This window comes from Talpa occidentalis, unplaced genomic scaffold (assembly GCF_014898055.3).
Source record: "Talpa occidentalis isolate TD23 unplaced genomic scaffold, MPIMG_talOcc4v2.1 talOcc4.2, whole genome shotgun sequence".
Lineage (NCBI taxonomy): Eukaryota > Metazoa > Chordata > Mammalia > Eulipotyphla > Talpidae > Talpa > Talpa occidentalis.
In genome coordinates this window covers 57206086-57231881 of record NW_023602073.1, presented here as the reverse complement: position 1 = coordinate 57231881, position 25796 = coordinate 57206086, and the positions used below count along the sequence as shown (strand labels likewise).

The 25796-nt window shown below is 40.8% G+C and overlaps 1 protein-coding gene across 2 annotated transcripts in view; it reads right to left on the bottom strand.

Annotated features, from left to right (window-relative positions):
• BLTP3A (bridge-like lipid transfer protein family member 3A) overlaps positions 1-25796 on the bottom strand; it is a 66839-nt gene that overhangs the window by 4317 nt on the left and 36726 nt on the right. The window contains exons 7-20 of one of the 2 annotated variants that reach the window (XM_037519551.2): positions 25552-25722; positions 24600-24792; positions 16549-16635; positions 15878-16048; positions 15334-15473; positions 14792-14933; positions 14341-14534; positions 12657-14113; positions 7023-7219; positions 5045-5199; positions 4810-4960; positions 2325-2587; positions 1813-1921; positions 1290-1396 (exon numbers count right to left, since the gene is read on the bottom strand). In XM_037519551.2, coding sequence (XP_037375448.1) covers positions 1290-1396; positions 1813-1921; positions 2325-2587; positions 4810-4960; positions 5045-5199; positions 7023-7219; positions 12657-14113; positions 14341-14534; positions 14792-14933; positions 15334-15473; positions 15878-16048; positions 16549-16635; positions 24600-24792; positions 25552-25722 — 3537 coding nt within the window. The remainder of the gene's footprint in view (positions 1-1289; positions 1397-1812; positions 1922-2324; positions 2588-4809; positions 4961-5044; positions 5200-7022; positions 7220-12656; positions 14114-14340; positions 14535-14791; positions 14934-15333; positions 15474-15877; positions 16049-16548; positions 16636-24599; positions 24793-25551; positions 25723-25796) is intronic. The other variant, XM_054698735.1, reaches the window with a different exon arrangement.

Genomic DNA, 25796 nt, shown 5'->3' with positions numbered 1-25796 from the left:
AATCTTTGTAAACAGCTGGGACTACATCAAATTAAAGAGCTTCTGCACAGCAAAAGGGACAATAACAAAAACAAAGAGAAACCCCACCAACTGGGAGAACATTTTTGTACCCAACACTAATGATAAAGGACTGATCACAAAAATCTGCAAAGAGCTGATAAGACTCAACAACAACAAAGAAAATAATCCAGTCAAAAAATGGGCAGAAGAGCTAAAAAGAAATTTCTCTGAAGAGGAAATGCAAATGGCCAACAGGCATATGAAAAAATGTTCAACATCACTTGTCATCAGGGAAATGCAAATCAAAACTACCATGAGATACCATCTTACACCAGTGAGAATGGCAATTATTAAAAAAAACTAGCAACAACAAATGCTGGCGAGGGTGTGGAGAAAAAGGAACTCTTCTGCACTGTTGGTGGGAGTGCAAACTGGTCCAACCACTGTGGAGAGCTGTGTGGAGATTTCTGGACCTACTAAACATAGAGCTTCCATATGATCCAGCAATTCCACTCCTAGGTATTTACCCAAAGGACACAGAAACATCAATTCCAAAGAACACCTGCACCCCTATGTTTATAGCAGCACTGTTTACAATAGCTAAGCTTTGGAAACAACCCAAATGCCCAAAAATAGATGACTGGATCAAGAAGATGTGGTACATATATACCATGGAATATTACTCAGCATTCAAAAAAGATAAACACATGCAATTTGCAGCAACATGGATGGCGCTGGAAGGGATCATGTTCAGCGAAATAAGCCAAAAAGAAAAAGAAAAATACCGGATGGTCTCACTCATAGCAGGAATCTAGAAAACTTAAATAAGGGACCAGGAAAATGAATAACTATAAGAAAGTGAAAATCAAAATCAACAAACAACTATGAACCAGAGACACTTTTAGGGGGGCGGGGGCGGGAGGGGAGGGATTGGGGTCAGAATGGGGGGGCTGCAATTGTATGGGGAATATAAAAATAAAATTTATTATTAAAAAAAAATAAAATAAAATAAAAGCAAAAGAACCAGAAAAAAAAAAAAAAGACTAAATCTTTGCTATGACTTAATCCCTTCTTTAGGGTTGATCAATTATAGGACAGCAACAAGCAGAATATGTAACCAGCACCATTTACTGCCAACTCCTGCTTACATCCTCTTTTCATCCTCTACATACTTCAAAAAACCAGGTGATGGGGGCCCAAACCACGCAGGTGCATACAACATAAGCAACATTTTGTGATTATAGGCACTACGGGTTTATGGGAAAGGTACTATTCAATCAGGTGCTCACCTGCTGTCCAAAAGCTTCCTCTGTGGGCACCAGAAACACCTGTTCTTTGGGAGGCTGTCTCTTCTCATTTTTAGGTTCTTCAGCTGATGGTCTGTCCTGAGGAGCAGCTGAAAAAACAGTAAAGGTTTAAAATGACAAACTAGGGGGCCTCCCTGGTGGCGCAAGGGGTTAAGACACAGCACTAAAAAGCTATCTATAGCCACTGCAGCACAGAGTTCGATCCCTGGCCACGGAGGTGACCCACATGGCACAGCAGACCTCTCCTGACTCACCCGCTGCTCCCCTTACCAGTACATTTCAGTCAGCCTGCCTGTTCTGCTCCCCACTCTGCCTCTGGTGAATCCTCTCACCATCCACACCTCTGGCCTGTACCCAGTTCTTGTATGCATAAATAAATACATCTTTAAAAAATAAAAATAAAATGACAAACTGCTACTAACATGCAGACAATTCCTAGCCATCACCTATTCCCTTATGGGAGGAAAAAAATAGATAAGCCAGGAGGTTGACAAGCCCAACTCACCGCCTATGTGGAACACACCATCATCACTCCGCTTCAGCACAACATGCTCCATGGCCAGGGTGATGGGGATAGGCCCTGGCGATGTTGGATAGATGGGAGGGATATCATCCTGCAGGGAAAAGGGAAAGTTACATGAGAAATTTAGGCAACACTATGCAGTTTGAAGTACTTTTATGTCACTGCTTATTCATATACTCTTGCAATGTATGGGAGGCATAAGTGAGTCTCTCCCATTTTAGAGATGGTAAAAGTGAGGATCAGATAACTTAATAATCCATGTCAAAGATAGGGTGAAGACTAGATAAAAGGTATCCTCACTAAAAGTCCTAAATCCAGGAATTTCTGACAGCAACACACATGTATTTACTCTTTTTAACACTGACCAAGAATGCTAATATGTATTTCTTCATTTGATCCTCACCACTTTTTAACGTGACAAGAAGTTAGCAGCTGTCACTGCCAGAATTCCCTGCCTTACACAGTCTAGGATAAAAACCAAAAGTCCTTCTCACTTTTAAGGTGATCCTGGAGTTTAGGAGCTCAATCTTCATGGGAACTACCACAGGGATCTCCTCATCCTCCAAGAAGGGTCCCAGGCCATTGAGCACCGAAGCGAACAGCTCAAGGTCACAGCCACGAAGCAAGAGATGCAGGAAGCCATTCTGCACGGCCAGGGAGGAATGAACAGCTGCACCAGGCCCCACCTCAAAGCGAAGGCCCACAGCCGGCCTGCGGTGGTCAGTCTTCACATCTGAGGGTTCCTGAAAATCTGTACCTTTGAGAAGAATGACAGCAGGAAAACAAATTAATTCCTTGACAGCCAGGGATTGTTCTAAGCATTTCACATATATTTAATATTGTAACAACCCTTTGCCAAAAATACTGTTTCCACCTTAGCGATGAAGGTACTGAGGCACAAAGAATTACTTGCATAAAGGTACACAACTTGTAAGCAGCAAGGCAAAGCCTCTGGGCTTCACTACTATGCTATAGTGTTTCTCATGGTGGAGGGAGGTTAAGTACCAGTATAAAGTTGGCCTTGCTATGAATAGGCACAGAGCTAATGGCCAAGGAAAAGCTCTTAAAACACAGGACCCACAACTCTGCTAAATTAAAAGCATCTCTTCCAAGTCTTAGCCTTCTCATCTCTCTCTGATAGTCAAGCAAGATCTATGCTAATCTCAAAACTCCATAAAGAACAATCTTAGGTATAGCTTAGGTTATGAAACAATGTGTATAACTGCAAATTGGTAAAAACATTTTAGTAAACAATTTAGCATTGTCTAATAAAGTTAAAGCTGTAGCTATCCTAGTAACCTAGAAATTATATTCTCAAGAATATAAACCTGGAGAAACACTTGAACATGCATACCAGCAGGCATGCACAAGTATGTTCAAGACAACCCTACTTGAAATAGCAAAAAAAAAGAAAGAAAAAATACTAGAAACAACCCAATGTCTATTTAAAATAGATTGAAGAAGTAAACAGAAAGGATACAAAGAATATTTTGGGAGTGATGGTGATGGTTACACAGCTCTATAAACTTACTAAAATCTATCAAACTGTATGATTACTTTGAGTGAATTTCATAATATGCAAATTACACCTCAATATTTTTTTAAAAGCAAAATGTGGTATATTTTTACAATAAAGTTGTGAAAATGAATGATTCATGGATTTTTGAAAAATAGCATGTTATGTCAAAGAAGTTACTCACAAAAGAATACAAAATATAATTCCATTTAGAAAAACTCAAACACGGGGCCTCTCCGGTGGCGCAGTGATTGAGCACTGCACTGTGAAGCTGTCCACAGCCTCTGCAGCATGGATTTGATTCCCGGCCAGCCAGAGCGATACCCACATGGCACAGCAGACCTCTCCTATCTCACCCGCTGCTCCCCTCAACAGTGTTTCTGTTGTCTACCTGTTCTGCTCCCCACTCTGTCTCTGGTGAATTCTCTCACCCTCCTGTGACTCTGGCCTGTATCCCAGTTCTTGCATAAATAAAATCTGAAAAAAAAAAAAAAAAAAAAAAAACCCAAAACTCAAACACCTACAAAGCTAACTAACATATTGATATAAACACATGTGGAAGAATTGTAAAGGAAAATATGAGAATGATAAGCACAAAATTCAGGATAGTGATTCCCAATGACAGGGCAGAGGCAGAGGAAGAGTTAGGAGAGAGATACTGCTTTATATATTAAACTAGGTTATGCATACATGGGTTCATTGTAATTAGCATTTTATACTTTATATATATTTATAAATATTTCAGTTATCTATTCAATGTTCAAAAAAAAGTTTTTAAATGAAGCAGTAGGGCCTCCCTGGTGGCGCAAGGGGTTGGGACGCAACCTATGAAGTTATCCACAGCCACTGAAGCATGAGTTCAATCCCCACACAGGGAGCTGATTCACATGGCACAGCAGACCTCTCCTGTATCGCCCACTGCTCCCCTCAGCAATGTATTTCAGTCAGTCTGCCTGTTCTGTTCCCCATTCTGTCTCTGGTGAATCCTCTTACTCCCCACACCTCTGACCTGTACTCCAGCTCCTGTATGCATAAATAAATAAATCTTTTTTAAAAAATGAAGCAATAGCCCAAATTTTTCATGTTAATTTTTAAAGTATACATGATAATTCATATCAAATGATTGAATCTGGACAAAAGAAGTTCCTGATCAGGTACAGTGTGATGCTGGCAGTCACACAAATGAAGAAGTGAACACTGTCCTCACGTGTAAGCTTAGGGAACATGCAGGCAGTGACGATGGAGGACAGCCTAGGGAATGCAAAAATCAGAGAAAGAGCTCCTGGAGAAATCTTACAAGCAGGGTTTACTGGAGTACTTCTTCCCCCTTATGGCTGCTGGAGAAAAGGGCCAATCGCATGGCAATAGAGCAACTGCCCTTGCAGCAGTGACAGGAGCAGAGTTTAGCTACGGCTGCCCCAGACAAATCCCACCACCTTTCCTAAAATGTGCACCATCCTCACCCGGGCACTGCCCATGTAGGAATTGCCAGAGTCCCACGGTGCCCAGCTGCTGGAGGGTCAGCTCCTTTGCTTGCAGGGCCACAGTCAAGTCATCGCCTCGTACCTCAATCCCCAAAGACACCTCATTCACTTTCAGGAGCAGAACTGAGACCTGTAAAAGGAGACTCTCTTAGCTGAGCCCCAAGCTCCCAGCCTGGAGTCTACCCTCTGCAGAGAAGAAAGTAGAGCAGCTAACCAGGTGAGGACTGAGGTCTTCCCTACTGGGTGAAACTGAACTGTTGGCCTCTGGTGACCCCTGGCCATAGCTATCCATAACAGGGCTCCCTTGAAGACCAGCGCTGTCTAAGACATTTGGAAGAGATCCTGGTGGGAGAGAGTCTGGACCAGGCTCTGTATAAGAAAGACAAAAAAAGAGTTTGAAAGTCAAATAAATCTGTTCAAATCCAATGGCAACTGTAAAAACAAAACATTTGACATTTATAAGACAACTGGAAATTTGAAAACTAACTAGATATTTGATGAATTTAAGGAATTATTTACTTTTAAAACATGGTAATGTCCTTTGGTTACATTCAAAAAAATTTGTAAATAGAAGCAATCCAAGTGCTCATGGAGAGATGAATGGATACACAAAGTGTGGTATAAACATACAATAGACTATTAATCAGCCCTAAAAAGGAAGGAAATTCTGACACATGCTACTCTGTGAATGACTCTTGAGGACATTAAGTGAAGTAAGTCAGTCACAAAAGAATAATATTGCATGATCCCACTTATATGAGGTACCTGGAGTCACCAAATTCATAGAGACAGAAAATGGAATGATGACTGAGGCTGAAGGGAGGAAGGAATGAAGAATTATTGTTTAGGGGTACAGAGTTCCAGTTTTGCAAGATGAAGAGAGTTCTGGAGATGAATAGTGATGATTGTTGCATAACAATTTTAATGTACTTACTGCCATTAAATTATAGTCAGAAATGGTTAGTATGGTAAGTTTTATGTTATGTGTACTTTACCACAATTAAAATTTTTTTATATTTTAAAATCTGTATTTTCTAGAAATGCATACTGAAAACATTATGGATAAAATGGTACATTGGGGATTTGCTTCAAAATAAGCAAGTGAGAAAAAGCATATATGAAACAAAAATATCCCTGAGTTCTTAACAGCTGAACCTAAGTAATTAGTATATTAGGGTTCATTTGATTCTACTTCTATACATATTTGAAATTTTCTATAAGTTCTGTGGGAAGTTCTAAAGTATCTATTGGAAGATGACTGGATCAAGAAGATGTGGTATATATACACCATGAATTATTACTCAGCATTCAAAAAACATAAACACATGCAATTTGCAGCAACATGGATGGAGCTGGAAGGGATCATGCTCAGCAAAATAAGCCAGAAAGAAAAAGAAAAATACCGGATGGTCTCACTCATAGCAGGAATCTAGAAAACTTAAATAAGAGACCAGGAAAAAGAATAACTATAAGAAAGGAAAAATCAAAATCAACAAACAACTATGAACCAGAGACACTCTATGGGGGGTTGGGGGGCGGGGAAAGGAGGGATTGGGGTCAAAATAAGGGGGTTGTAATTGTATGGGGAATATAAAAATAAAATTTAAATTAAAAAAAATAAAGTTATCTATTGGAAGTTAAAAAATAACAAAAGAAACATGGGTACACACCACCCATCTTAAGAAATGGTGCATAAACTTTTTATTTTCATTTAGACACTTCAGAAACCATTTAATAAATTTCCATTTCAATAAGCTGAAAGAACAAATGTAACTTACAGTGGTGACAGAGCTAACTCTAAAAGGTTATTCATTTTGTCACAGACAAAAAGCTTCTAGTTACTTGCCAAAAATAAGATATACAGACGAGAAAAAAAAAAGACAACAAATATAGACACCATTACACCAGTCACAAAACGAATCCTACCCCACAGCTTAATGGCTGGAAGACAATCACCTTTCCTTTGATCTGAGTCTCTGCATATGATAAAGGTAAGGTACCAACCAATAACTTAGAAGATGCAGGGATAAAGCAAGAGCCACAAATCCATTAACATTACTTTTTCTTGTGGTTAGGTACATGACTATTTTATCAAATCTCAGTTGTTTTTGTATCCTGCCAGTCTGAATATAGGTAGCAGAAAAAAATCTTTCTGGACTTTTACAATTTTGTCTGGCTCTGCTTCCACCTACCAGACTCCAAGAGCATCACAAAGCTATCACTGCCATCACTGTCCACCGAAATCCGATCGTCAGGGCCACTGTTATCCAATGAGACACCATCAAATGACTGCTGCGATATTGTCCTTCTCATGGAGAAAAATCGGAGTCGGGCAGCACCCCCACTCACTGGGGCTGCCACCCCCTCATCTATCTTGGCCACGGGGTCCCTGTTTATAAAACAAAAACAACAAATGTGGCTTAGGAGACATATTGTTTCATCCCATTGCATATCCATCCCTTTCAGCCCAAGGAGTTATTATATATTATAGATATAAACTTTGATATCACCTATTACCTGGTTGAAGGGGATAACACCATTTTCAACTGCTGATTTTTCTGAATCCTCATATTTTAGTAATTGAAACTGCACCAATCACCAGGAAATGTCAGGGCTATTCAGACAGTTCATATACAGAAGAGACCAACTACCTATAATCTCAGTGCTACTGAATGGTACCTGAAGTCCCATTCAACCCACAAGTATTCAGTGATTAGCTTCTGCACACAGGCACCATGGCAGACACAGCGTGTGGGTCAGAAGGTGAACGAAATAATGAATAAAACGTCCCCACTTCCCTAAGAATTTATAATATATCAGGAGAGACTTATATATAACATTACATGGGAGAAGTGACATGTCACAGAGTCACAGAAGTGTGAGTCAAAGGCTACGCAATATCAAAGAGGGGGAGAGATGGGTACTAGGGGTTTAAAAATGGCTTCATGGAAGGAGATGGCATTTGAGGTGGTCCCTGAAGGACAATGAAAAAGATAGGGAAGAGGGCATTCTGTGGGGATTAGTAAGTAGTTCAATCCAGCTGGAGGACAGGTTTGTTAGGGAGAGCAATGGAGGACTAAGTTTAAAAAATGTAACACAGGGCCTCCCCGGTGGCGCAGCGGTTGAGCGCTGGGTTGCGAAGCTGCCCGCAGCCTCCGCGGCGCTGGTTCGATCCCCGGCTGCTCCCCGGCCACCGGAGGAGGGTCCCACATGGCGCGCAGACCTCTCCTGCCGCCCGCTGCTCCCCTCAGCAGTGTACTTCGGTCCTTCTGCCTGCTCTGCTCCCCGCTCTGGCTCTGGTGAATTCTCTCACCCTCCCGCGCTTCTGACTGTACCCAGTGCATGTATAAACAAAAAAAAACAAACAAACAAACAAATAAATAATAAATAAATAAAAACATGCCTCTATAAAAAAAAATAAAAAAAAAGGTTTAAAAAAAAAAATAAAAAAATAAAAAATGTAACACAAAGAAAAGAAACCATTAAAGACCTTTTAATCCTACCCTCCCATTTTACAGATGAAGTAACTAACTCAAGGTTCACCGCACAATTACAGGTGGAATTGAGAAAAATCCACACCTTCCTAAATGCTTTTTTCACTTTACCACATGGCTTGCAGTCAGATTATAGAAAACCATGGATAGAAGCCACATATGAAAGTATACTGAAAGCTGTGTAGTGCAGGGAGTATATGGGAATCTCTGTGCATATTGCTCAATATTGCTATGAACCTAAAACTGGTCTAAAAAAATAAAGTCTGTTGAAAAAAGAAACAATGGCAAAATGCCATTGGATGTAATGTAATTACGCCAAACAAAATTCTGGGAGTATAAGGAAAAAGTCTGAGGGTTTTAGCATAGGGAAATACCAATAACACACCTGTGTTTTAGGAAGTTTGACCTGGCTTTCTCAAACAAGCTAGAAAAGAAAAGCTCTCCAATGAAAAAATCTGTAGTTCACAGGCCTCCCTGGTGGCGCAAGAGGTTAAGCACCGCACTATGAAGCAATCCGCAGCCTCTGCAGCACGAGTTCAATCCCTGGCCAGCCAGGGAGCAGCCCACATGGTGCAGCAGACCTCTCCTGACTCGCCCGCTGCTCCCCTCAGCAGTGTACTTCAGTCATTCTGCCTGTTCTGCTCCCCACTCTGTCTGCAGTGAGTCCTCTCAGCCCCCACATCTCTGGCCTGTTCCCCAGCTCTTGTATGCATAAATAAATAAATCTTTGAAAAAAATATCTATAGTTCACATGTGAGAATGGACAGGAAAACTGAGCAGTGTCATCCCGGTAGGAGTATCAGTATCAGTGGGGACTTGATAGAAATGTAAATTCTTGACTCCATCTCAATCCTAAACTGGATGAGGGGTTCTGAGGGAAGGGCTCAGCAATCTATGTTTTCAGAAATGCTCCAGGAGTTTGAGAACCACTGCTCTAGGAATTATGGTTAGAACTGACAAAACAACTGGAAGAAGCAGAGTTAAAATATACAGTTTAAACAAGCAGGAGAATGATGCTACCAAAAAAAGAGAAAGAACTGGTCTTGAAGGGCTAAGAAATTAAACTTTTTATGGGTAAGATTTGAGGTACCCTGGGAATCTCTCCCTGGGAGTCTTGTGGAGTAAGTAGTTTTAAATGAAGAGCATGGAATGGAGGGAAGTCAGGACTAAAATTATAGACTATCGCAGAAATGAGGAAATGGATAAAATAACCTAAAAAATATTCAAAAGTTCAGACTAATATACCTTCTAAAAGTTTGGCATATGCATCAAGAACCTTAAAAATGCTTATAGTAGGGCCTCCCCGGTGGCGCAGCGGTTGAGCGCTGGGTTGCGAAGCTGCCCGCGGCCTCGGCGGCGCCGGTTCGATCCCCGGCTGCTCCCGGCCACCGGAGGAGGATCCCACATGGTGCGCAGATCTCCCTGCCACCCGCTGCTCCCTCAGCAGTGTACTTCAGTCCTTCTGCCTGCTCTGCTCCCCACTCTGGCTCTGGTGAATTCTCTCACCTTCCCGCGCTTCTGACTGTACCCAGTGCATGTATAAACAAAACAAACAAATATAATAAATTAATAAATAAAAAAAAAAACATGCCTCTATTAAAAAAAAAAAAAAAAAATGCTTATAGTATTTCACCCAGTATCTGCTTCCAGGTTTTTTCACCCAGTATCTGCTTCCAGGTTTTTTACTCTGTAGATATGCACAAGAGTAAAGTTCACAATAATAAGGACATTTGCCACAGTATTGGTTCTACCTGAGAAAAAATGGAAACTGACCCCTCCCACCCTATATATTGGGATGGATTAATAAATTATGATACATCAGTTTGCTATAAATCAACAAAGTAATTAAAAATTATGTATTCAAATACTAATGAGGGGGGAAATAGTCACAATAAAATATTAAGTGAATAAACTGGGATTTCTCTATATTATATAGAAATAATATAACCCTATTAATATAAAAACAATGTTTATATATTTGTATATTCATATAAGCATTCACATGGAGACACAAATATAAGTACAGTAATTAGAACAAAATGGATGTAAATGTAAATAGTGACTATCACTAAATAGTGTCATCACAAGTGACTTTTATATTATTTATTTTTCCATTTTCTACAGTCACCAAGTTGAGCACAAATCATTTTTAAAATTTAAAAAGCATCCAATTCTATATTGTGAAAAAAATTATAAGGCTACAAAATAATGGTACTTCATTAAAAATATATATTTTTGAAAAAGTAAAAATTATAAGTTATCAGAATATGGACAGTCCAGCACTACGCAATAATATTTAAAGAATAAAAAGAGCAGTAGAGGGAAAAAAATACTCATTTTATGACGTGTGGATTAAGTGGGCGGGGTTACAAATGGTCAGAATGAACTGACCAGCAAGATGAACTGCCAGGAGGAAGACTGAGAACAGGCCACCAGCTTGGACAGTTAGGAAGCCATTGTTGATGTTTTATTTATTTTTTTTTAAAGATTTATTTATTTATTTATTCAAGCACTGGGTACAGTCAGAAGTGCGGGAGGGTGAGAGAATTCACCAGAGCCAGAGCAGGGAGCAGAACAGGCAGACTGATGAAATACACTGCTGAGGGGAGCAGTGGACACAGCAGGCGGGGATCAAACCGGTGCTGCAGAGGCTGCGGGCAGTTTCACAACCCAGCGCTCAAGCGCTGCGCCACCGGGGAGGCCCTGTTGTTGATGTTTTAAAAAAGAGCTTGTAACATACACCTTTCTTTTCTCCTTTTTACCTATCCTCTCTTCCCAGCTTCTTTATTCTTTTCCAATTAGAAAGGCAGCTCAGGGCCTCCTCTGGTGGCGCAGCAGTTGAGCACTGGGCTGCGAAGCTGCCCGCAGCCTCTGTAGCACCAGTTGGATCCCCAGCCACCACCGAGGGTCCCACATGGCGCACAGACCTCTCCTGACACCCGCTGCTCCCCTCAGCAGTGTATTTCGTCAGTCTGCCTGTTCTGTTCCCCGCTCTGGTGAATTCTCTCACCCTCTTGCGCTTCTGACTATACCCAGTGCTTGTATAAGTAAATAAATAAATCTTTAAAAAAAAAAAAGAAAGAAAGAAAGGCAGCTCATCTGGTAATTGGGAGTGTGGGATTTCAATCCTCGCCCTACCACTCACAAGTTGTGTGAACTTGAGCAAGTTTCTCACCTCTAAGTCTCAGTTTCCTCATGTGTAAAATGAGGAGTGATAATAGTATCTGCCTTATAGGGCTGTTATAAGAATTCACTTGATTAATAATAGTCTAAGTATTTAGGACAGTGCCTAAACATAGACTACATTCAATAAATGCTGCCTCACTAGTATTATTAAAAATTAATCCCTTTAAGTTTTTCTCTTTCTTCCTCCTAGGCTGTTAGTGACCTAGCAGGTACTAATACTAGCACACACTCAGGCATTGCTTAGAGACCCACTGAAGACAATCCACTAAGATAAAAGCTCTAAAGTCACTGATCATATCATGGTCCCTACACCACAAAGTATCCCAAAAAAGATTTTCTGTCATCATCTCTTTCTTAAAATTACAAAGCACCCAACTGTGGAAAAACCCGTGCCTTCTACTCTGTGCATTTCTGGGTTTCTGCTTATTCCCAACTGTATCTCCAGTGCCTAACACAGAGTCAGCAGTCAGCAAGGGCTCAAAAAGTATTGGTTAAATGAATGGATGAAATTCTTCCTTCTCTATTACCCTGGAAAATGTTGATAAGAAGTATCAGAAAGAGTAAGCTCAAAGCACCAGCTTTTCTATTTACAAGATACAGGATCCATGAGCTCATCCTCTCTGAGTCTCAGTTTCCTTAGCTATAATTTAAACATCTATAGCTACCTCAGCAGGCTGTGGTGGGGATGAAAACAAACAAAATATGACATGAGGGCCAAATGAAAAGAATATCATACAGATGCCAGGTATTACTCTTCAGATATTGCATATCTATTAAAAGTAGTGAATCAGTAAGAGAGCTAACTTGATACTACACAGGAATAAATGTTGACTTGAAACAAGTCCAAGAATAGGCCATGCTATATGGAGGCATGTGAAAATCCGCGGGGTTTTGTTATTTTATTGGAATTCCTGGGTCTTCCCCATCACAAATTTAGATGTCATCCTAAAAATAAGTCTCTCCAACTGGTATACCTGTATCCTCTAAGTAGCCTGAAAATCTCTCCAATGCTATGCCAAGTCTATGCACACACCAGGCCTAAATGGTGCTTCCCAATCTAAAAGTGCACATAACAAGAGGCCTTAAGCCAAATGAACAGAGCTAGGAGGAAGAGATGGGATGCAAAAGATGCAGAGAACCACTCACTTGGCTGGGGGAAGGGACAACATCTTGTGCATGGTGGAGGTCATTCGGTCTCTGCCCAAACTAAAGGCATCCTTAGTCAGGGACACAGCTTCCTTGGTGAGGTCCATGGTGGCATGGAGAGCCTCCTTGGTGGCATCCTTGGTCAGGTGAATAGCACTTGACAATTCTCCCTCAATGTTCTTCAAAGGGATGAGCTCACCCTGTCCATTTATAGCAGTATCCCTGGCACCTGGGGGCTTCATGGTAGCTGGTGTGCTAGAAGCTTGGGCTCTGCTCAATCTCTTGGCCTGCAGGGCATCAACTGCCTCATGGCCCTTCCCTGCCAACTGCTGTGCAAGAGAATCTGAGTCCTGAAGTTCTCCATTGCTATGAAGAGGCAGTGGCCTATCTTGAGCTACATCCAGGTTTTCAATGCCACTGTGCTCCAGAACCTTTTCCGGGCTTGTTGGGTCCTGGTCTGAGGATGCATCAGACTTCAGCTCCTGATCCTCTGAGTGAGACAGTTCTGAATCGATGATGCTGGTGGTATCTGAACCTGCAGAGTCAGCTTCAAAAGACCCAGGGGTAGGATTCATAAGCAGAGCCACCTCAGCGCTGGGGAAAAGAACTCCAATGCAAACTGTCTGGTCCTGCAGGGCAGACCCAGTTATAGCCTCTGTATCCTTAGTCAGCTGCTCCTGAAGACCCTGCAGCACCTCTTTCAGGCGGAGCAGAGCCAAGTACTGGTAGTGATCAAGCCTCACGCGGATGTCTGCAGGAGAGTGCACGAGCATGTGAACATCCGCAGCGTCCTCCAGCTCTGTCAGAGGCCCTTTGCTGTCCACGCCGCTGCTACCGTCTTTCAGGACTTCCATGGCTTTTGTAAAGCCTGATAGGCTTTTCAAATCATGCTCAGTCTTTGACCTCTGATGGGACACAGGGTCAGGGACGAGGGCCTCAGAGTGGACAGGACTGCCAAAGCTGGCTGATGGTTTCAGTTTCCTTTCTGCTGCCGAAAGGAGCTTCCGTGCCTGGGCCTTCTGCCAGCGGAGGGGCAGACAGGCCCAAATGGACAAGGGGAACGGAGACACAAAATTCAAGGTATGACCTTTGAAGTTTTCTGTTCCCTCAAAGTCCAAGGAGATCTGGGTGAAGTGAATGGACCAGAGATCCTGGGAAGCCTTAGGCCTCTGGGGAAGGAGATTACTAGGATGAGGGAGACGGGAATCCATCTGGAAGGCATGATGCAAAAAAAGCATGTGCAGAAGGCTGAAGCTACCTGGAACCTTGGGAAAGTGAATGTAATTGGAATGAAAGAATTCAGCAGCGGCAAAACCCCGGAAGACACTTTGGAGGTCTGAACAGCTACAATGTGGAGCATGACGTGTATTGGTGGCAGTCATGCCTGATGCAGAAAAGACAAGGGCCTGGGGCCGATGCAACCCAGCCTGTTCTCTCTTCTCCAGTGGGAAGCTCACCTTCAGAAAGAAAATGGAACCCAATTCAGAATGGTCATCTAAGTACTTGTACAACCCACCACTAATACACACATGAAGGACCATTCGGGCTGTGAAACTGCTTTGCTTACTTCTATTAAGTGAACAAAGCAGAACCCTGGATTATAACTATGGGCTCCCCAGAGGCTTTCATGGGAGTAAAGCAGCTGTGGCACCAATAGGGAACAAAAATCCCACTTTCTCCCTACCTTTAGCCGGAAGGCATCCAGTAGGATATCCAAGTGTTCATCTTTCTGGTTTGCATCTTCCAGCTTGTAGATAGCTTTGAACTGCTCCAAGCTGCGGTATAAATCCAGGCAGAAGAGGTTTCCCCAGAGTAAGCTAATGGGATCCACAGTAAATGCCAGACCATTTAACTGAATGTAGAGATTGGGACAGGGAACTGGAAAGCAGACAAAAAATGAATTGCCATGTACAAAAGCAGCAGCTTGACTCTTACCCACCAGCTAATAATCATTTTATTATCAAGAGAGTAAAGGCCCATATTTATAGAGTGCAGAATTTTTAACAAGGTGTGCTTAACTCACTCAAACACCTAAAATTCCTAATAACAAGTGAGAATATATGTAGTGGCCCCAAGGCTGAAAGATGTAAAGAGCATGAGCTATACACCAAGAAATGATCAGCTCATATGCTTACCTGGAAGCTCCTGATTATCTGGGAAGTAATACTCTGTGAACTCAATGTGAATAGCAGAGACCTGAGTGGGTAGACTGTGGAGTTTCCGACTGCAGGAAAGGAGTGTAGATGGCTTCTTACTTGGCTGTCCAGCTGTTGAAACCTAAGTAATCACAAGTTGCTCTTAGCATCTATATAATACCCAGAATAGAATTTCTCAGGAAATAGCTCAATTTCCTCTAAAGTGGTATAAATCCTCTATCTTTTCAAAGGCTGTCACAGGAAGCAGCGTGCTTTTCACAATTATCCCAGGCATTTCTACACCTGCCTAACACTATCCACAAGTTTTTTCAATGAAAGATTTGTAGTAGGGTATTCAGAGGAAACTGATCTCAAGTTCTGATCTCAGCAGCTATGCTCAGAAAGAAACAAACTAATTTTAATTCACACAAAAGTGAGGAAAACAGTTTCTGAATACCACAACCTTGTTCACACGCACTACCTTCCAAATGAACCGCTCCAGCCCTCTCTGACCATGTTTCCCCGTGTCCTGGGAGCCTCACCTGGTGGATGTCCAAGTCATCCACGCGTATCACCATGCAGCTAGAACGTAAGCGATTCCAAGCCGGAGGCCGAAAGGCAGACTGTTGGCCCTGAGAGGAGTTTCTCTCAAGGGGGTTCTTTCGAGGACTAGAGAGAGAATCTAAATAAAAATAAGAGAGAAAAATAAGTCAGGTACATTCAAATCTTATTGTTAATAGAATTAGGAAAGCAAAAACCCTATAATCATTAATGCTATATGTAGGAAAGAGTTCAATAACACTATCTAGCACCAAGATGGAACTCAAAACTTGTTTTCTCCTTTAGACCAAGGAAACAGCCTTGAAGAGAGGGGACGACAATCTCTCTTTAATATTGCAGCTATCCCTGAGGACGAACAGGACTCTGTAAAGAAAAGTCACTTATCGCACTCCATGGGGAAAAGTTCAGATAATTAGCTATGAGAAAATTGGGATAAGTTAGTCCAATGCTTTATCTTCAATGAATTTCCAAAAGTTAATGGCAAGAGGATAAGCAATGGGAGTCTTGCAGCTTCTCACAATCTACCTGCTTTCCTCCGGAAAGGTGAGTCTACACCCAGGTGCCAGGGAGGTTTTAGACCCGTTTCCTCATGCCACTTCTCCATTTTACTCTGAAATTCCGTCACCAGCTTCTGGGCCCACTGGCCTCGGGTCTCCATGGCCTCACAGTGTCGCACCCAATGCTTGCAGCTATCACCTATATAATAAAGAAGCAAATGATTTAGTTCAAGATCATGAGCTAATATTCCAGTTTTTCCTTTCCATAAGTACAGTCATAGTTCAGAATCTGATCCCTCATACCCAATCCAGAATTCTCTGAGATAAGTGAAAATTATCAGTGAGAACATTCAAGTTCTTCTTGATTCCACAGGTGATCTTTCCCCCAAGGTTCCCTAACAGGCCAACTGCTGATTGCTGCCATCTTTGACTATGGACTACTAGAGAAACTCTAAAACTAGCGGAAGCAAATGGCAGAGGGTAGAGGTAAAACAACATCTCTGGCACTGCCTCCCCTCCCTACTTCCTCTTATCACTAATAAAGAATCATCAATAATGAACCATACAAGTTTCTAGAAGATGTTCTTAAAGAGGCAACATATGCAATCCCTGGCACCCAGGGAAGTCAGGGATCAACCCAGAAATCTGCCCTCAATAAGTGGGCCAAGCCGGCACTATCCCCATTCAGAATTCTCCTACCTGCCCAGTGGAAGGGATAATAGTCAAACGCCATCTTGCGGAAGGTAAGCTGCATGGCACCACCCATGAGTCTGTTTGTAGAAATACCTATAAGAGAAAACTGAAGGTAACGAGCAGCAAAAGAAACAAGCCTAAAAAGTCCTAAACAAGCACTTAAAAATCCTCTTGAGGGTCAGCTCCTCAAGCTAGCTGATAACAGTGCACCTGAAAGGCCATGATGTCAGGTAACTTACAAGATTTAGGTCTTCCTCTTTCAAGTTGCAACAGTTAGTGGACATGCTAGAAAAGATCCAAGAAAGTATATTCCATTGTCTCTGCACATGGTCACCAGACTTTCAGAAAGGCAAAAGAAACTAAACCTCAGGATTTCAAAATTCCAATCCTATGTCTCCGACAGACACATGCTACAACCTTGATGAACTGTTTCTTCCATACTAAGTATTACTGTCCTTCAGTACAATTATCTGGAAAAGCAAAAGCCAGATTCCTCAAAAAACAGGACTCATTTATTTCCTTTCACACCCTGGCCTCAAAGGTAAAGCTGTGATATTAGATAATAATTACTGTACAAACAAGGTTGCATGAAACACTAAAAAATATTGCACTAAAAAGGACATTATAAACATAAAGAATATTGTAGGCAAATTGGAATTTTTAGCTCTAAGTCAAATATTAAGCTCATCTTGAATTTATACCAAATTTGTACTAAACAAATGAATTTTTTTTAAGATTTATTTATTTATGCACATAAGAACCGGGGTACAGGCCAGATGTGCTGGAGGGTGAGAGGACACCAGAGACAGAGCAGGGAACAGAACAGGCAGACTGACCAAAATACACTGCTGAGGGGAGCAGTGGGCCAGACAGGAGAGGTCTGCTGCGCCATGTGGGGAGCTCTCTGGCAGGCCGGGATCGAACCCACACTGTCTCACAGCGCTGCGCTCAACCACCTGCGCCACCAGGGAGGCCTGAAATTTATCTATTTCTATCTTATCTTTCCAACTACACTCTAAGAACTGACATAGCAGGAGCTGTTTCTTCGATACATGCCTATTGTCAGATCTGCACTGTTCTGAATTGCCACCCTGCCACTTAGTAATGGCTTCTTATAATGGCTTCTAGTAATGGCCACCCCATGGCTTCTTCCAAGTACAAACTGGCACACCAACAACCAGGTCTTTTTCATCCAACCTATATTTCAGCACCCATATTCTGGACTAATCACCATCCTACCAAGAGACTCTATCAATATTTATGTTTTCAATCTTTTTTCATAATAATTCCTTATAAGGAGGCTTTTTAGATATTTTTCTCCTAATTGCTTCCCTCCATGAAATTTTAATACAACAGATTGTGTATCTACTTGTATGTATACTATATGTCCATGTGTTCTGCACATAAAAAATACCTTTTTCTTTAATTCAATGCACATTAAGAAAGACTAATTTTTTCAAGCTAAGTTAAAAATTTTAAAACTATGAATTTTTTTAAATTTTTTTATTTTTTTACATCATTGTTCATTTTTAAACAATATTTGCTTCCTCCCACCCCCTCAGGTGTAGTCCCATGGAATTTCCTTCCCCAATGTACCCGTGCACCATCACCTCAGTCCCCTGTGCTCCTCCCTCCCTCCCTCTGATCCCTCTCCCTCCTCCTCCCCTGCAGTATGTCTCTGATTTATAATTGTCTGGTTTTGCTTTGCTGTGTTCTGTACTGTTATTATTTTTTTACACTGATATCTTATTTGGCTCCCCTATATTCCTGCTATAAGTGAAACCATCCGTTATTTTTCTTTTTCCTTCTGGCTTATTTCACTGAGCATAATTCCTTCTAGCTCCATCCACGTTGCTGTGAATGGCATGAGTTTATCTTTTTTGATTGCTGAATAATACTCCATTGTGTATATGTACCACATCTTCCTGATCCAGTCATCTATTTTTGGGCATTTGGGTTGTTTCCAGGTTTTACCTATTGTAAATAGTGCTGCATTAACCACAGGTGTGCAGTTGTTCTTTTGAATCAATGTTTTTGTGTCCTTTGGGTAGATCCCTAGAAGTGGAATTGCTGGGTCATATGGTAGCTCCATTTTTAGTAGACTGAGGAAACTCCACACAGCTTTCCATAGTGGTTGGACCAGTTTGCACTCCCACCAGCAATGTAGGAGAGTTCCTTTTTCATCACATCCTCGCCAACATTTGTTGTTGCTAGTTTAAAACTATGAATATTAAATGTAACTTAATAACTATATCTGTTAAGTAAATGTTAATGTAATTTATTCACTATAAGTTATAATATATCAAATTACAACTGCAAATTTGCAACTTAAAATAGCAAGACAGTCAAAATTTTAATTATTCAAATTTTTTCGGCACAATTAAAATAATCAAACAATTAAAATTTTTTGATTAAATTCTTTATTTTTACTGAACTTAACTTTTAACTTTTGCTTGCTATGAGAAAAAGACTTTATCTGCTATTCATTGATAGTGTCAATATTTTTCTTTTTCAGCACTTGACCAAATTAAGGATGCACTGAATAACTTTCAGCAAATTGACTAATAAGATATAATCTATTTCATTTAATCTCAAAGTTCAAATGACAAAAGTGCAGAGGATCAAACATCAACAACACTGACAAAGCAACCAATGGCAGCTAGCTGGCATGCACAGGCCATCTCTGGCTATATGACTTTGAGGTAGAACAAAGGATTGAGAACGTCTTCCATTCAGTCATCCATTCACCATGTTTCTAACACTGACCTTTCTCACATTTTGGGTATCTTCCATAAACTCAATATCAATGCTATTCATGTACTGTACAAGAAAATCCTGTGAGAGAAACCAAAGGGGCAAAATTCTATCAGGCAAGGCTATGCTTTGGGGAACCATAAACCATTGTTAAATATATATGATTTTTTTCCACACACATTTGTTTATGTCCAAAATAAGCAAATATCAAGACAAAAAGTAGATCAGTAGTTGGTTATGGCTGCAAAATGAAAAGTGACAGCTAATGGATTACAGGTTTTCTTTTGCAGTCAAAAGTGTCTTAAAATTAGACTGTGGTGATGACTGTACACAATCCAATGGACATACTAGAAAAAAAGTATATTGTATATTCTATTACTCTAGAACATAAATTGTATATTCTAAATGGGTGACTTTATGATCTGTGAATCATACCTCAGTATAGTTGTTTAAAAGAAAAGAGCCGGGCCTCCCTGGTGGCGCAAGGAGTTAAGATGCAGCACTATGAAGCAATCCGCAGCCTCTGCAGCAGGAGTTTGTGATCTCTGGCTGGCCAGGGAGCAACCCACGTGGCACAGCAGACCTCTCTTGATTCACCAGATGCTCCCCTCAGCAGTGTATTTCATTCGGTCTACCTGTTCTGTTCCAGCTCTATCTCTGGCGAATCCTCTCACCCACCATACCTCTGGCCTATACCCCAGCTCTTATATGCATAAGTAATCTTATCTTTAAAAAAAACAAAAAGAAGGCCTCCCTGGTGGCGCAAGGGGTTAAGCACCGCACTATGGAGCAATCTGCAGCCTCTGCAGCACAAGTTCGATCCCTGGCCGGCCAGGGAGCAACCCACATGGCACAGCAGACCTCTCCTGACTCACCCACTGCTCCCCTCAGCAGTGTACTTCGGTCAATCTGCCTGTTCTGTTCCTCACTCTGTCTCAGTGAATCCTCTCACCCCCGCATCTCTGGCCTATATCCCAGCTCTTGTATGCATAAATAAATAAACCCTTTAAAAAAAAAGAAAGAAAGAAAATAGCCAATTCTAACTTGCTTGGAGGTTAACACCATCCCAGTTAAAAAAGTATGATCAGGCTACTGGTGGGAAAGCATTTCAGAGCCATGATACTTTAATTGGATTATTTGTAGCAAAAAAAAAAAGAACAACAAACTACACAGATTGAGAGTAGAAAAGCAATGTCTAGCATTGAAATAAAATATAACTACCAACTGCAAACATTTGGCAGCATATTTAAATATAAACACATAATTATATGTGAGATATAAATGGTAAACAGTGACTAATTAAAATTCTTCAATGAACTGATGAGAAAAGGATAGCAGGCCTTAACAGAGAAATTTTTTTGACTCACAGGCCTTATCCTGATGGATAACAGTGAAAAAACTTCCACCTCCCCCACATCAAGCGCCAACCTCCTCTCTGAAGCATTTTGAGCTATTGTAGCTTGATTTCTTTTTTACTGAGATACCATTGGCACATAACGTTATACTGGTTTCAAGTGTACAACATGATGATTCGATATTTGTATATACTATGAAATGACCGCCACAAGTTTAGCTAAAAGCCATCACTACAAAATTACTCATTTTTTTCTTGGATGAGAACTTTTAAGATTTGTTCGGTTAGCAACTTTTAAATATTGTAACACAGATTAGTAATTATAGTCACAATGCTATACATTATATCCTACCAGTAATTTATTTTAAATCAGATGTTTGTAGTTTTTGACAGTCTTTACCCATTTTACTATCATTACACATACCCCCACCTCCCTCTGGCAACCACTGATCTATGCTCTGTATCTATGAGACAGGATTTTTTTTAATTTGTTTTTAGTTTCCACAAATAAGTGAAATCATGCAGTATTTGTCTTCCTCTAAGTTATTTCACTTCACATAATATCCTTAAGGCCCATACATGTTGTCACAAATGGTAAAACAATCCCGTTTTTGCATGGCTGAATAATATTCCATTGTATATATGTATAGCACATGCTTTTTATCCATTCATCTACTGATAAACACTTACTTGTCATGTTCCACATTTTGTCTATTATAAACAGTGCTGTAATGAACATGCATCTTTTCAAGATAGCATTTTAATTTCCTTCAGATAAATACCCAGTAGTGGAATTGCTGGATCATATGGTAGCTCTGTTTTTAATTAATTGAGGAACTGCCATGCTATTTCCCATGTGACTATACCAATTTACATTCTTGCCAGATTCCTTTCTCCTGACATCCTTGGCAACACTAACTCTTTAGTATTTTCTATTTGCCATTCTAAGGTGTGCAGTGCTATAACACTGTGGTTTTTATTTGCATTTCCCTGATTATTGACAATGTTGAACATCTTTTCAGACCTCTCTTGCCCATCTGTATGTCTTCTTTGGGAAAATGTACATTCCAATCAATCCTCTGCCCATTTTTTAACTGGATTGGATTTTTGTTTTTGCTATTGAGTTGTCTGAGTTCTTTATATATTTTACAACTCTTCTCAGATATATGATTTGCAAATATTTTCTCCCACTCAGTATACTGCTTTTTTAGTTTCTTGATGTTTCCCTTTGTTGCACAGAAGCTTTTAAGTTTGATGGAGTTCCACTTGTTTATTTTCGTATTTTTTGCCATTGTTTTTTTGTGTAAAATCCAAAAAATCATCACCAAGACCAATGTCAAGAATCCAATTTGATTTTTTTTTAATAGAGGCATGTTTTATTTATTTATTTGTTTGTTTGTTTGTTTTGTTTATACATGCACTGGGTACAGTCAGAAGCACGGGAGGGTGAGAGAATTCACCAGAGCCAGAGCGGGGAGCAGAGCAGACAGAAGGACCGAAGTACACTGCTGAGGGGAGCAGCGGGCGGCAGCAGAGGTCTGTGCGCCATGTGGGGCCCTCCTCCGGTGGCCGGGGAGCAGCCGGGGATCGAACCGGCACCGCAGAGGCTGCGGGCAGCTTCGCAACCCAGCGCTCAACCGCTGCGCCACCGGGGAGGCCCGAATCCAATTTGATTTTAAGTGACAATGCTGCCCCACCTCAAGCCAATGACCTACCTAGTTTCCAATAAATTCACCTCCAGTATCAAAGGATAGGTGAGTGAATTAGCCAGAGGTCGCAACATCTAAGTTATAGTGTCCCTTAATGGAAAGGTAGGTAGATATAGCCTTTGAGGAGTCTCTAAAGGAGAGACTTCTGTGATGATGGACACACAAAAAAATATTTTGTGATAACAGACAAGTTCTATAGTTTATAGATTATATTTAGCTCTTGAAATGTAGCTGGTACAAGTGAAGAACTAGAATTTTAAATTTTGTTTAATTCTAAATAGCCACATGTAGTTAGTGGATGCCATGTTGGACAGAGAATTTTAGAGTAAATACAACAGAAATATAATGTGAGTCACATAAATAATTGTAAGTTTTATAGTAGCCACATGAAAAAAGAGTTAAAAAGTGAAGTTAATTTTAGTAGTGCAGGTTATTTAAAGTAATATATACAAAATATTATTTTAACATGTAACCAGTATGAAAATAATTATCAAGATATCAATAATTATCTCTTTGCTCTTTATCCTCAAGTCCTGTATGTATGGTAGACTTGCAGCACATCTCAACTTGGATCAGCCAATATTTCAATTCTATTATAATCACATATAACTAAATGGCTACCATATCAGACAAAACAACTTCAAAGTTGTTTTGAACTTTAAAGCTCTTTCTGTACACCTAGTTCTCCCTCCCAAATCCAAGGAGGAAAAGCAAAGTTATAAGAATCCTCCATCTCCTAGTCATATCCATACTTGGCTTCATAGGATAGGAGTTACCCCCTATCTAAAAAATAAAGAGGTCTTTAAATTCCACCAAGTAGACTAAGTTAGTTTAGTAAATAAATGGGGGCTACAAGGAAGGCTATGGTCATTCACTTGATATTGTGGATACAGGACCCTACCACAGGTAGAGGAAAGAACTATACACCCCCCCCCAATCAAGCAAGAGGATAAAACTCTCAATACGTACTCTTAATAAAGACTTCTGAGAAGATCACAAACAAAAACCCAGAGACTCTAGAGTAACACTTGGAAGAAACAAGTGTTTATTATCCCCTGTGATGGCAAAAGTAATCTTTATGTTGTCACTGCTTCTGTCTGCTTTCTCAGAGTGGACGCAGAGGGGACTAAAGTCACTTCAAGTCCAAGGAATAGTCAAGTAAGCAAAGGACTGCCCCAGGAAGAAAAAGAAAGATAGGTTCCCCAAGGGAAGTTAGTCTAGGTTTCATTAAGAGACAAACATAGGGCCTTGGTGGCGCAGTGGGCTAAGCACAGTACTGTGAAGCTATCAGCAGCCTCTGCAGCACGAGTTCAATCTCTGGCCATTCCAGGGAGCTACCCACATGGCACAGCAGACCTCCTGTCTCACCCGCTGCTCCCCTCAGCAGTGTATTTTGTCAGTCTACCTGTTCTGCTCTCCACTCTGTCTCTGGTGAGTCCTTTCATCCCCCGCAACTCTGGCCTGTACCCCAGTTCTTGTATGCATAAATAAATAAATCTTTAAAAAGAGAGAGAGAGAAACATAACCTTAGGAGGGAGGAAGGCAGTCAGAGACAAATCTACCATGTGACAATATCTAAAACCAAGAACTGCGGGCAAAAGCAAGTATAGAGGAAACACTGAGTACTGAAAGAACAAGCAGCAGAGTAATACTTAATATCTGCCACTAAGGTCATCCAACTTCAGTATATATCTCATTTGAGCCTGACAACAACCTAAGAGATAAATAAGTAGGATATGATTTAACTCAAGTTTACCAGTTAAGAGAATCAAAAAGTTAGGCAAGAGGTTATTTCCCCAACACTCACAAAGAAATGAATTAATTACTTTTTCATTCTGAATAAACACATATTTGCATGTAATACCAACTGAAAAGCAATGACAAGAATACAGCATAACCTTTCTGCATGGAAAAAACATGCCCAAAGGACTTAGGGGGGAAAAAATAGGTTGTTTGGACTCCCCCATGAAGAGTCTACTTTCATGGGATTTAGGTAGCGTACCAATGTCTTTATTAAGTATTACATGCGGTTCTGATGTACCCTAAAGGCTCAAGAGCATGGCCTTACACTAACACAAAAAGAGCTGTAACAGGACAGTTGAGACCCAAGAAATGCCTGACTAAGGGAAGCCAACCAAGTAGGCCACAGTGTCTCTGGAAAAGAGCCCTCCCCCTAAGTTTTACCAAGAGCTGAAGGCAATGATAGGCCACCCTGACCAGGTTCAGACCTCACAGGATACCTGGCTCACGGGATTGGCTATCATCGCAAATGTGCAGGTCCAGGCGGGAGATGAGCAGATGGTAGGAAGACTCTTTCACATCAAATTTCTCAAAATACTGGCTGAGGCGGCTGCTGCTGCTGTTGCTGCTGCCCTGGCTGCTGCCAAATGCCTGGGCCCAGGACTGCTGGGCACTGGGAGCAGGTGGAGTTATCTATGTGTGACAGAGAGAAAAACAATAAGTCCAGAGCCTGAGAGACTCCTTCACAGACTTTAAGTTTTAGTCCAACCTGAAGACCCACAACTTAAGCAAGATGCCCCTTTCTTTGTAAAACTGTTCATCTAGGTACTCACTTAGGCTACTCCACTCTAAAAAGTCTAAAAAACCAGCCTGAACTCTAAAAAGCCTAATTATAATGAGTCTAGTATCTGTCAGAATACTGTGCTGAAGTCTGAACTATCATCCAAGCTTTTAACTTCCCAGGACTTACCTGATTAATACAAAAACACCTCCTCCAGGAAATCTTCCCTAAGTGCCTTCTTTCAATAATTAGATGCCTTTTCTTCTTGCTTTCATGATGTTTATATAATATATAATGTTTGTATTGTTACATAACAATAATACATAATAATAAAACATAATATTTACTTCCATTACAGTACACATGTGCTGTATACTATACATGTCATGTCATACTATAATACTATAATGTCATACTATAATAACTTGTTCATGTTTTATATTTCAAAACATTAAGTATTCCAAGGACCAGAACAAGAGGCTGGAGACACCTAGTGAGCAGTGAGCAGAATAAATGAATAAATCAGAGGCACAGGCAAAACCTATGCCTGTCCAAAAGTAAATGACAGATCCCCCAAATAATCCAAGATTTAGACTCTATCTATGTTAGTATGAATTAGGTCTGGCCTACCATCTTCCAGCCATACCAAGGATGACTGTTTAGCCTCTAACCTGCACAGGTTCAGGGGCCAGGCTCTTTCTCTGCTGGGCTGACTTCTCCATGGCCTCACTCAGCGACTCTGCATACTTCATCATAGCCTTGAGCTGAGAGTCGGTTAGCACCCAGAGCAGGTCATCCAACAGGAACATCAGCTTGGAGGCTATCACATTGCAATCTTTGGTCTAAAGGGGCCACACAGAACACAAGGTTCAATATCTTGTATCACTCCAACTCCTCAAAGTGATTATCAGTTTCA